Source organism: Staurois parvus, unplaced genomic scaffold, assembly GCF_062004578.1.
Source record: "Staurois parvus isolate SC_StPar_1 unplaced genomic scaffold, SC_StPar_1.0 ptg000044l, whole genome shotgun sequence".
NCBI classification, from domain to species: Eukaryota; Metazoa; Chordata; class Amphibia; order Anura; family Ranidae; genus Staurois; species Staurois parvus.
The window spans coordinates 3,346,377-3,360,407 of record NW_028317840.1 but is presented as its reverse complement, the minus strand read 5'-3'; the positions used below and the strand labels follow the sequence as shown (position 1 = coordinate 3,360,407).

General features: G+C 39.8%; 1 protein-coding gene across 1 annotated transcript in view; it reads right to left on the bottom strand.

The window, feature by feature from the left end:
• CCSER1 (coiled-coil serine rich protein 1) overlaps nucleotides 1-14,031 on the bottom strand; it is a 1,224,715-nt gene that overhangs the window by 728,143 nt on the left and 482,541 nt on the right. Inside the window, exon 5 of the mRNA XM_089663808.1 lies at nucleotides 2,224-2,350. Coding sequence (XP_089519934.1) covers nucleotides 2,224-2,350 — 127 coding nt within the window. The remainder of the gene's footprint in view (nucleotides 1-2,223; nucleotides 2,351-14,031) is intronic.

The following is a 14,031-nucleotide window of genomic DNA, read 5'->3' as shown; positions in this document are numbered from 1 at the left end:
GACATTCTCAAGCTGTTTGCCTGTGCTGTGCTCACAGTCTGGATTGATCAGAGTATTCACTACTACACTAAGAGGAAGATGCAAGTCTTTCAAAATTCATTTTTCAGTTTCAAAAACAATTTTGTTAACACTGATGCTTCTTCTCTTTTCAGGGTTTTTTTAACATTTCAATAGCCCCCACTTATCTAACATGATGGCATGAAATAGTTCTCATTTAATTCCATGTGCTTATTAATTAAATATTGTAGAACCTAAATAAAACACACAAAATTGACATAGAATAGTCAGATGTGACTAAAGGATGCAGGGGCCTGATGATAACAGAGCCATATTTTATTGTTGAAGGAACCTACTAGAGATTGGTGAAGGGTTATGAAGCAAAGGACTCCTTCATAAACACAGCTGATAAAAAAATGGAGCTTGGTAGTTCTACTCTATAGTCTCATAGTCTCAAATGTCAACTACATCCTTTGTAAAGCCTACATTTACACGCTATAGGATAGCAATAAACCATAATATTTGTAAAAAAAAATGTATTTCAATATTTCATAAGTTATATATTGTATACATATGATAAAAACAGAGACATGAAGTGTATACATTATCTCAAAAACAAGTAAGTACAGTTATTCTTTCAACCAGAAATTTGCATATTTCATATTTCAGTAACAAGATAGTAACAAGATAGAAAAAGAAAGCCACGCTCTGTAGATGTCCATTTATAGCATTTATTGAATGAAAAGTAGAGCCAAGGCAGCTCAGTACTACTTTTAGTGCTTGCTGTCACTTTGTGCGCTGGCATCTGGGGAGCCAGCACACTCCGGTTGTTCTCTCCCCACATAAGGTTAATGTGCATTGTGCCTTGTGAGGGATTAAATGTATTTTGTCTTGAACCAGGTGGAGGATGACAGCAGTGTTTGGTATATATCAGAGGTTGCCAACTGCGGCCTGAGGGCCGGATGCAGCCCTTTGGCTGTTTTTTTTCTGCCTTTGGGTCATTGTTTCTTCCACTGTGAGCAACAGTGGAGCATATTTCCGGCCACTGACACCAACAGTAGAACACTAATCCTCCCACTGACACCAATGATGGTGTGTTATTCCTCCTGCTGACACCAATGATGGGGAACTATTTCTCCCATTGATACCAACAGTGGGGTACTATCCCTCCCACAGACTCCAATGATGGGGCACTATTACCCATACTGACATTAACAATGGGACACTATTCCTCTTACTGACAACAATGATGGGACACTACTACTACTTCTACTGACACCAACAATGGGTCACTATTCCTCCTACTGACACCAATGATGGGGCACTGTTACTACCCTTAATACCAATGACAGGTCATTGTTTACGCCCACTGGTGCCAGGACATTGTGACTCACTGGTCACAATCCAGCCCCCCTAAAGGACAGTAAAATGGCCCTTTGTTTACAAAGATTGGAGACCCCTGGTATGTATCCCTAGATACCTGTTGTTAGCTATGTGCCTGTATGTGCAAGACTTTTTGGATTGTTGGCTACTTTTTCCACACTGAGCTAGCACAACAGCTTGAACATGTTCTTTTTATTATGTTGATTTTCTCTGATTAGGTTCTGCCTTTTAATTTTGTACTATGTTCAATTAATCAATGTATTCATTTGGTATGAATTGTCCAGTCCTAACTACCCCTACCTCTAAGAAAAAGCCCAATTGGGGTGAAACGCATCAGAGGGGAGTGGCTTAGGGAGGGGACGTTTGTAAGAATGCTGAGTAAATGCTATGGAGTGACATCTACAGAGTGAAGGTCTATTTTTTGCCTTGCTGTTCAGCTGAATGAGATGAACCCTTAGAGGCCTAATCTGAGGATAATACATGGAGCTTGTGGAGGTGTAGGTTTTTTCTCGAGCCTCCATAGAAATGAGCACAGTCACAGATTGGACTACATCAGAGAGGCTTACCTTTTGCAATAGGGGTGCTCACTTTGTGCTCTGACAAGCCTGATGTCCCTGCCTTGCTGTTGAATTCTGTGGTCAGCAATGGAGGAACCATAATGTGGTAAATGAATGCCTCACCTATTCTGCCATTGGAAATGCTGTCTGACATGGCCCTTAAATGCCAGAGGGCATTATATGTCATATGAAAAAAGGGCAATTCAACCCTGATGTCTCCATCAAAAACCAAAATTTTAGGTTTTGGAGAACTTTTATTATAATGATTATGTAAACTGCCACCTACCTTTTTGTTGTCCCAGAAAGTTTTGGTTCTTCTTCTGTAAGTTTAATATTTTCACTTGATTCTTCCACATGGGAGAGTACCACTGCTGAGCATGACACTATAGACTGGTAGGAATCTTCCCGACATACTGCAGTGACAAAGAGTGATGTTAAAATTTTAATAAGTGTCTTTTTGAGTTTATATGATTTAGCACATAGATAATATATCTCACACTGTGCATTATCAAGAGCTTAGAGGTCATTGCGGACTTAAACAACTTTATAAGAGGGGAATGATGGAATATTCATCACAGAACATTAGAATAATCATAAATAATATACAATACATAGCATAATATGCCTCATAATGAATCATAATTCATGTGTGACCATAAATGATTCTGACTTATTGTTTTCACTATTCGCAATGTCAAAATTTATTGTGATTACTGACATAATTATTCTTTAATTAAAACTTTTGACATGATTAATCACCAATTATGCAACAATAATATGTGCGGAAGTATCATATCACTAATGGTATTTTACGGACTGATGGGACATAACAATATATCACAGTAGACAAACACATCCGTCCTCTATTGAGAGTATATAGATTTTTTTTAATACTGATCAACTTTCTGAACATATTAATAGCTATTTGCACAGTAAAATGAATGGCAGTGTACTTTCTGCAAGCTATTACTATAGGGGTGTGGTGTTTGATAAAGCAGTGTGATTCCTCAGCCTCTACTGCCATTGACCAGTGCAGGTATTGAATCAATCAACTCGATGTGGGGCAACACAAGCTGTTTTTTTCCCCCTACGATAATTGAGGCCAGGTCTTTAAATCAGGTGAAAGTTGGAAAATGGCTCACTACTGAATATACTTCTAAGAGCCAAAGTTTGTATATGCTTTGGAATTTACTTATATTCAGATTTAATTTATCAAATATTAGCCGGAGAAACATTATATATTACTGGTTGCCATTTGCCAATAAACAGACCTGCTTTTTGCATTTTGTACAGTAATTAAATAAGCAAGCTGAATAAATTATACATGACCAAGAGACTGAACCGATTCTTTAATTTCATGCTACACAAAAGTGCCAATTGTTATCCTTAACTGTGCAAAGACAAGAACAGATATCAATAAAACCAGAATATTGCATTGATAAAAGAATATACTGTATATTGATTCAACTCAGCAATACAAATATGATATACAACATCGTATGCAAATGCAGACATACGGGGTATAACACACTATTTAATTCAGTTTAGCATTCACTAATAATTAATTATATGTCTTTTTAAATATATCTAATGTAGGTACATGATCCTGCCTGATAAAAGCCTATAGAAATCCCCTGTACAGTGGAACTGTGAACAGAGGGCCAGTAATTTGAGACAACCAAACCAGGGACTGTTGCATGAACTTGTGCAGCCAAGGAAGAAACTGAAACAGAGAGATATGATCTCATCAGGCTGCTTCTAGTCCTTCATTGTCAGGTCACAGGTTTGGAGTAGGACAGCATTCCCTGCACTAAGGTAAAAAAAATGGCCCAGTATTTGCATCACACCCCCCCCCCCCCCAAATACTTGATCTAGTGCTGTGTATAGAAACTCTCTCCTCTCTACCTGCATTCACAAGACACAGCCATAGCCTTTTTCAAAATCTGTGAGGAGTGGGTGGGGGCGCACCTCACCGTGTGTTTATGGACCCACACAGCCAGGCTCGGGAAGCAGCTTGCTATGGTGGCACACACAGAAGAGGAGGAGTGGAGAGTGCCAGTGGAGCACCCCAGAAGAGGAGGCTCAGGACCACTCTGTGTATTACCATTGCTTAGTATAACATGTTTGTTATTTAAAAAAAAAAAAGCATTTACAACCACTTCAAGCTGTCTAGTTTAGGAGGTCAGATGCACCTGTGAAGGATATCATAAGCATCTTTTACTGACCTCAAATGAAAGTTTAATATATCTGAAAGCATGTTGCATTCTGCCAATTTCTAAAAGCTCTTAAAGGGTTTTTTTTTAAATCAAATAATAAACATGTTATCGATGGAGAAGTCAGGTAAGTGTTAGGGAGGGGGTGGATGGGAAAAGACAGTGAAAGGTTTTTTCCTTTAATGCCGAGAATGCATTAAGATAAAGAAAAAACCTTTCACGTTTAGAACCACTTTAAACAGATGACACTGAGTTGATTTGCTAAAGGATTAGAGAATAATCATTTTGAAAAGTAAATATTCACTTAAATAACTCCTTTAGTAAATCAATAACACAATCAATACCTGAAGACATGATACCAGTATTATCTGTTCTATTTACCTTAAAGTAATGTTTTATGTTTTCCCAAAGTGCCTAGCACAAGATCAGGGGTAAGATTGGGATTTTCAAGTTTAATTTAAAGTTTCATTTCAGCCATTAAAACAGCAGTTTGGAGTATTTTCCCCCTAAATTATACTCACCAAGGTGGATGCAGCATTGATCCGATGCTCCATCTGTTCCCTGCCAGCTCTAAGTGTGAGAACTCAGCGATCACATGAAGTGCTAGGCTGTGGACGGCGAGGGAGTGGCTGGTTCAGGCTCCCAACAGATCACTGACAGGCTGAGCCAGGTGCCGCTCCAGACTCTGGGGTGGATCCTGACTTTAAAGCCAATATCTTTCCCCAGCCTGGACAGGCTGAGTGACATCACAGGAGTGCAGAACAAACTGCACGTGATCCACAGAAGTACAGTCAAAAGAGCTTTGCCTATCTTCTCCTTTAAGCAAATTAGTTATTACTACATTAGCCTTGATACCATATATAGGCATTAATCATTATCATAAATTAAATTTTTGGGTAATTAATGCTGTATGCATACTGGAAGGATAACCAACGCGTACCACATGCATACAATCAAGTATATTAAATAAATATTGCGTCAATAAGCTGTGGCAAGAAAGAAAGTTAGTGAACCATTTTAGAGCTACATCAATACTGCATGTTCTGTTTATGTATGCCCAAATTAAATTTGTGTAATTTTCCTCTATGTATAATTAATTGTATATGCAATTTCCCTCCTACAGACATTAAAGGGAAATAAATCAAATCCACAAGGGAGGCGTTCAGCTATAATCTCATGATGTTATGTTTGTTGTGAAATAACACTAAAGAAATCTACTTTGAACATGCGATTATGTAGTGTATTCATATTCTGTTATGGTAAGCAATAAGACAAAAAAAAAAGGAATATTCATTATAAATCTGTGAAAGCGTATCATATAGAAAGCAAATACGTATTTAAATGTATTTCTAAAATATGTGTTTCATTAAAAAAAAGGAGCAATGTTAAAATATAATCACCCACAGACTAATACTCCGCAATAGATAAACTAGCACAAACCTAAGAAGCAATGACCACAGTCACACAGTGACCACAGAAAAAAAAGCCAAATGGTTACGTGAACATAAAAACCATACATGGTATTTTTTAATTATTTGTACACTAAGTATCTAAACTTTGAAAGAGCCATTATTAATACAAATGTACATTGAAACATATCGGGGTGGATGTATGTAAACGCCAGTGAGTGGTAAACTTGGTATAGGACAACATTTACAATACTGGGTCTGATGTATGTAAGCACCGGCAAGAGTTAAGGAGTCATAGGACAGCACTCACAAAGTTGAGGCAGAGGCCTATAGCACCTATTTCATTTCAGATGTGAAGTACAGAAATGACAAATGAAAGCTGCTTTTTTCTATTTCAAACTTTTAATTCTTCAGCCTCAAAGAGATATCTGTGTAAAAAACAACACAAAAACACAAGACAACACAAGAAGAGATAAGCTCTCTATTAGAAAATTACTATAGACAATTGCACACAAATGACTGTTCTCACTCTTAAGGAAGCATTCAAACCTGTGAATGTACCTGCACTCTGACTGGATGGGAGGCTGACGGCTCCCGCAGCTAATCTCTCATGCAGTGATCCCATGCAAGTGATCAGCCCTGGATGCAGGCAATATGCAATTACATGCAAGTGGCTATGATTACCTGTGAGAGCCAGCAGCCTCCCATTGCTTTCAATGCGGCTGCTTCCAGCAGCTAGTAATGCATATTTAGGTAGCCCCTGCTGGGGTTTTTGCATCTAGTTAGCATGCAAGTTCATTTGCTTGTGTTAGTGCACCCTTAGGTGACAACAGATTTATTTCTAAACTAAAACATACAACTCCCTCAAGTAACACCAGGACAACTGAACAGACTCCATGCTGTTATAACCTCCCCCCCCAAGATTGACCACTATTGCCAGGTTTACTAAAACATCTGGCTCTGATGAGTATACAAATTTATTTAAAACCAGACATTGAAGATACTCATTGAACAATAATATCTGAAATGGAGGACAATATCCACAAAAGGTACACTATATGATCAAATGTTTGTGGACACCTGACCATAACACTTACAATATATGAGTTTGTTAAATATGCCATTCCAAAACCATGAGCATTGCTACACAACTGAACAACACTTTGGGGCTATAACAGGTTCCACTGGAAAGCGTGCCTGTGGGAATTTGGCCCCTTTAGTAAGAAGAGCATTTGTGAGGTCTAGTACTGAGATTGAATGAGAAGATCTGGCACGCAATATAGTGTAGATATCTTTATTGTCACCTGGATGGTTAAGACATTTCAACATGAATCTGAGATTGTTGTTCCAGGGTATATCATCATTTGGCCTCAAAAGAGAAGTTATAACATTCCTCCAATCTATGTAGTCTTTCCCTTCAGCCAGAATCTGCACCCCAGGCCATCTATCAAACCCATTTATACTGCAAAAGGGCACCAAGCATGATGTCCCTTTATTTATCTAGAGCTGGAACCCTAATCCTGATACTAAATTATTGCTCTCAAATTACAAGGAGTATCAGAGGTTACTAAGGTTGCTGTCTATGGAGGTGTCTGTAACATGGAACATGTTCCAGCATTGCTGGAAGATTGGTCAAAACTGTGGAAACTGCAGTTCAAGTATTCCAAATGTAAAATAATGCACCTAGGAAAAAAGAATCCCTTGACAGCTCTACAAAGGAAAAAGATTCGGGAGTACTTATCTCAGATGACTGCAAAATGAGCAAACACTGTGGCTAGGCAGTGGGAAAAGTGAATAGAATTCAAGGGTGAATCACTAGAAGGGTCACCAGCAAGAGGAAGGCAGTTCCCCAATAAAGATCTCATTTAGAATACTGTGGCTGGTTCTGGAGTCCCCACTTACAAAAATATATCGATAAGATAGAACAAGTCCAAAGAATGGTAACAAAAATGGTGAAAGGTATGAGAGATAAAAACATATCAGGAGTAATTTCAGGAACTTAATATGTACAGTCTGGAGGAAAGAACGGAAAGCAGAGACATGATTGACAACTTTAAACACATCAAGGAGGTGAATACATTTCAAGAGGGCAGGATTTTCTTTAGGAAACCAAGCTCAAGAACATAGGGACATGACCTCAACCCTAGTTTATGCTTGGAATAGACTTCCAGCAGAGGTAGAGAGTTAGTCAACAGTAAGTGGCCTCAAACATGCTTGGGGCAAGCATAGATCTAACCAGACAAAAAAGTTAACAAAAGAAAACAAGAAAATACAAAAACATGTATAAATTTAAAAGGGCGGGGGCACACTCGGTGGTCTTCTGTTGTCACTTTTCTATGTTTCTATCTATAGGCAACACCGAAGTCCGAACAGTGTCATTTGCTGGCAACATCTTACTATTTACCTCTAGGCCTCATGCAAATATCCCCACTACGGCAAATTCTTGGGTCTTCATGTGAACTTTTCAGATCACAAAATTCTCCCTTTTGGGTCTAAGCACTGCTATAGGGTTAAGATATCCATATTCGTAATTATATGTGTATTTTTCCTCACTGTTGAATTCTTGGCATAATAGACATTATGGATTTTATAGGAATAGCTTGGTCAGGCTTTATGAGTGACTGACACACTGCATACAATGGTACCAATAAGGACGATGACAGGTTGAACCAATATTTCATGAAGGTCAAATAACTGTTTAAAAAAGAAATCTAATTTACACTGGCACGTGGAGTTTTTCAATCAAGATATCATGAAAACATTAGCCCGTTGGGCCTCAGGGTCCAACTTTACCATTAAGAATATATATCAGGAATTCAAGATATCCTGTGAACTGGTTCTACTAAATGCAGTGTTGAGCTAATGAATTTGTTAAACACACATTATAAATCTGATATGAATATGGTTGATCAAAAATTAATATCACAGCATTCACAGTATGAGACAGTGAAGAATAATCCCATATATGACAGTATATGGCAGGAGTTGAAGGAATACCTGGTTAAACTCAATAAGGGCATTATCAATAAGAATCAAGCTAAACTTCACAAACAAGGCTCCCTGCCTACAACCTACAACCTCAGACACCTATGCCTTTAAACTCTGGTCTACCAACGGCACCGACCATTCCTCCCAATGCATCCATGACAACACACTAAGTGTTTTAATCTGACTACTTAACAACTGTCAGAGGATGAATTAGCAGTACTACAACTGGGACTTAGCTTCTTCCCAGCAGTAACGTGATAAATGTGAAACTATCTACTAACTACTAAGATTTGTACCTGTTTGCCAGGAAACTGACTTACAAATTCATGTTTGGCTCGAATAGAGTCAGGATTAGACAAGAAAAAGAACTAATGAAACAAATGAAAAATTTCACAATGCAAGACTTTAGGGCTCTGCGTGCCCTTATGTTATTAGAGGAAAGTGGAACTAATAGTGAGGCCACATATACAATGACTAGACAAGATACAGTAGGAGGCACAACCTCCTGTGCACAATTTAAAAACAAATCACAAAACTTTCCTCACTTGACAATGAACCCCCAGGTGTGGGCCTTTTTGGTTGCTATGGGGATACAAATTTAACACCCGCAAAAAGACAAGCCCTAATTTGTCTAAAAAATAGGCCCAATTTAATTATCACACTGTTCGATAAGGGGGGGAACATAGTAGTGATGTCACCCCACCAGTATGAGAAAATGAGCTTAGATATTTTAAATAACCAACAGTGGTATAGAAAGATTCCAGCTAGTGTGGTAACTCAGTTTAATTTAGAATATATAGATTTTATCAACATGGCATACTTGGATGCCATAATCAATAGAAACATGTATGAGTTTCTAAATGTTCAATTTCCTCGAGAGGGAACCTTTTATTCCTTACCAAAGATCCATAAAATCATGCAAGCACTCTCTGGTAGACTCATTATATCAGGAATTGGGTCTATTAATAAGAATGCAAGCAGATTAGTGGACTTTTTCTTGATGCCATACATTATGAGGCTCCCCTTCTCTGTTAGGGATACACAGGACCTACTTAAACAAATTGATGGTCCTCCTGTGCCCCCCTGCTCGTGACCATTGACGTGGAGGCTTTGTACGCTAGCATCCCACACAAGCAGGGCCTCAGAGTGACATGATCATTCCTGCTCAAGAAGGACCACACTCACTAGGAGATCAGTGACTTTATTTTGAAACTACTACATTACATCTTGACACGCAATTGGTTCATGTTCATGGGTTCCTATTACCTCCAGGTACAAGGTGTGGCCATGGACCACACTTACTTGTACTTGGGGGTGGGAACAAGATATTTTTTCAGATGACGCCCTCAGCATATAGCTGGACCATGCCCTTTGCTGATTCAGGTATACTGCTGACGTGTTTGTCATCTGGACTGGTACACTAGACGGATTGCAAGAGTTAATGGGCCTACTCAATCAGAACCAATATAATTTGAGATTCACCATGAACTGGCACATTTTACAACGTCATTGGCACCTTTTGCATGGAGATGCCCTAGTAACCAAATACAGGCTAATGTTTTCATGATATCTTGATTGAAAAGAACCACCCAGAGATAGTCTTTCGAAAAGCAGTATCCATTAAAGACAATCTGATATCCAGTTGCTATACATCTAGTGATGACACATTGATATCCCCAAGAGGCATTTCTATTTGTGGACAATGTACCTATTGCCATGGGTCCATACAGGTCAACGCTTCACCTTACCAAATGGGGAGGAGCTTACTCCCCAGTTTCATGTTAATTTCAGTACCCAGGAGGTGGTATATCTTATGACATGCTTTTGTTGAGCCTACTACGTACGCAAAACCATTAATCAGTTTAGAAAGAGGATACATGATCATATTTACTACTTCTTCTTCTACTACATCAACCAATGCCAAGATGCTCACCCCAATTAACCACCACCTGGGCCTTTACCAAAAATTTTACAAATCATGTGCCAAGTTCATCGTATTAGAGGTGGTTGGTAGGGACCTCCGTGGGGGCAACTGGGATAAAAAAAATTCTGTGTAAAGAAACCCTTTGGATTGAACGCCTAAACGCTATACACCTTCAGGGGCTAAATTAAATTATATCTTGCAAACCCTTTATATGAATTCAGGTGATCTATCTATATAATGGGTGGGTATATATATATTATGCAGCTAGCGTAATAAATGTCAGAATTATTATTATTATTATAGGTGGTAACAGTAATTATAGATACCATATGTATGCTGGATCTTACAGTATATATACTAGGTGACATACTGATCACTATGCACCTGAGTATATGTTTGTATGTTTGCTATAAAGGTACTGTTGCATTGTAATTTTATATGGCTACTACGAACCTTTCAATGGGGAATTACCCTAATTGATTGTCATGTATGCCTGACATAAAAGTCTTATAAGTGATGTATACGGATGTACATTATATTGCAGTCATTGGCCAAGAATAAGTGATTGTGTACTTTTGCAGAAATAGCGAGTTGGTAATATTTTTATTGTATAATTTCAGGCTCTCAGAGTACAATGGGACCCCCTGGATCGGCGGCTCTCCTGGTGGGATGGTGTGTGGCCAGAAAGCTACGGGAATGTGTACTTGACTAGTCTCGCCCCATTTTTACGGGTGGAGGGCTGGTTTGGGGCTATATGCCTGTAGCAATAGAGACATTGCCAGGTTCTTCTTGCTGATTTCCTTGTTACCGCACCTGCGTGTGCCCTGGCGACACGTTGCCATGACATCCCCTGTGTTGATCCTATGTGTTGATCTTAACTGTATACAAATATAATAGTTCTGGTTTTTATTTGTAAGTTTCTCTATCCTTTAAAGTAGATGCATATCAAGCCCCTGAGGAAGCAACTGTCGCGAAACATGTTGGGCAGAATGTGGAACCCCCCACAGTTGGAACAAGTGGACTATTTACATCCATACTAAGTGTCCAATGCCAGGAACCTTAACCCAATTGTGAGGAACACACTATATTTTTTGTAAAATGCATCATATTTTTAAATGAGTTATATCGATTTTAATAAGTTATGTTAATAAATACATTTTTTCATCCATGTTGGTATTGGGTTTATGTGCCTATAAAGTCCATGTTGATTATACGCCAAATGTATGATCCCAGGGTATATAGATTTTATCACAGGATACATTCAGCCTCTACTACAGCAAAAGAGTAAATTACATATATAGGCATTAAGCTAGGTAAAACTCCAACATCTCTATGCCATCTCAACATAAATATATTAACTTGGTAAACAAAACTATATCCAATTTCTATGATGCATTACAGAATTTGTAGCTCCCATGAAGTAAGGGGTCTAGGTCCCCAAACATTAAAGTATATAATTCCAAACATTAAAGTATATAATTCCTTCCAATCTGTCACGGTACACCCACACACACACGCCCACAGCGACTAGCTAACCGAGGCGCGCACATGCGGCTGTGACTTGGGGTAAGAGGGAATAAGGGGGACTTAATCTGAATATATCTACGTATATAAGACCGGCCATGATATACTTTTACAGCCCGCGCTACCTCTGGCCACCACTAGAGGGAGACTCCACTCCAATCCAGCTGGCTGACTACACACACCGATCGGGGGGCAGTCACAGATGGAGTGCTGTTTCTGCATGACTGCTGTTTGTTATAGAGTGCTAAGGAGCAGTTGAACACAGCAGACTTATCATGGCTTCCCTGCTTTTCACAAGTAACTGCTTTTCGACTCTAAACTACAACAACGCATAGATTCCTGCTCTCTCTGCTGAGTAAATGCTTTTCCACTCCAAACTACAACAACGCATAGATTCCTACTCTCTCTGCTGGGTAAGTGCTTTTCCACTCCAAACTACAACAACGCATAGATTCCTACTCTCTCTGCTGGGTAAGTGCTTTTCCACTCTAAACTACAACAACGCATAGATTCCTGCTCTCTCTGCTGGGTAAATGCTTCTCCACTGTAAACTACAACAACACATAGACTGCTTTTAATTTCAGAGCAAATAGTGTATATATATTTTTGTCTATGTTGGTTAGTTCTCACCTCCTGTTGCACTCTTTTTATAACTGTGGCCTGTGTCTGGTCTGTGTTTGAGAAACATCCCCCCTATTCATGTGATCCTTATCAGTTCCTAATTGGGGAGGAGAAGAGTGCTCATTTGACCATCTCCCTATACATTTAGATCAGCTCATGGGGGGTGATCACAGATCGGGGGGCACAGTCACAGATGGGGTGCTGTTTTTGATAGAGTGCTAAGACGCAGTTGAACACAGCAGTTTAACTAAAGCAGGAAAACTCAAGCAGCAGGAAGATACAACAACAAGAAACTCTACTGCATGCTGGACAGACTGCAAGCAAACACCCTGGGAAACCTCTCCTACAAGTCTGAGTCCCACTCCGTGTACCTTTTAATATGTCCCCTCTACTCCTCCTTTTCATATTACTATCCTGCGTTCCCAAAATCTCACTTCTTTACCCCTCTGCTCCACCCCAAAACTTGTACATCTCACCCTCACTGCTACCATCTCCCTACTACTGCTCTCATCACCTCCTGCTGATACTTTACTCTTCTGCTGACCCAAACACCAGGACTGGAAGGCATGTGCACTCGTGTACATCTCGCTCCCATCTTACTTTCCTCACCCTTCTTCTTCTCCTAACCTCTGGGGATATCTCCCCAACCCCTGGTCCTCCAGTATCTTACCCCCACACCAGGCATCCTCTTTCTTCCGGGAATAGCCGTAATCCCCTGAATTTAATATCGGTCCCCGTGCTCCCAAAAACCACCCTCCTTTTTTCATGTGCGCTCTGGAATGCCCGCTCTCTCTGTAATAAGCTCACCTCTGTCCATGACCTTTTTGTCTCCCGCTCCCTTAACCTACTAGCAATTACAGAAACTTGGCTTCAAGCAGCAGATTCTGCTTCTCCCGCAGCACTTCTCTGGCCTTCTCTGGACCCACTCACCCAGACCCAGTGGTCAGAAAGGTGGTGGAGTTGGTTTGCTCCTGTCCCCCCTGAGTACCTTTCAAGTCCTCCCTAACCCTCCCTCTCTATCCTTCTCTTCTTTCAAGCCTCACTGCATCCGGCTGTTTTCTCCCATTTCTCTGAGGATTGCAGTGATCTATTGGCCTCCTGGACCGGTGTCCCGCTTTCTTGATGATTTCTCTGCCTGGCTACCCTACATTCTCTCCTCTGAACTACCCACTATCATTCTCGGAGATTTTAACATCCCTATTAATGTCAACAACCCGGCTACATCCCAACTCTTCAACTTAACCGCATCTTTTGCATTAGCACAATGTATACAATCCTCCACTCCCTCTGATGGGAATACATTAGACCTTGTTTTCTCTCATCTTTGCACTCCCTACAACCTCACAAACACCCCCTTTCCTCTCTCTGATCACAATCTCATCACCTTCACAGTCTCCTCGTCTTCAAACACCTAT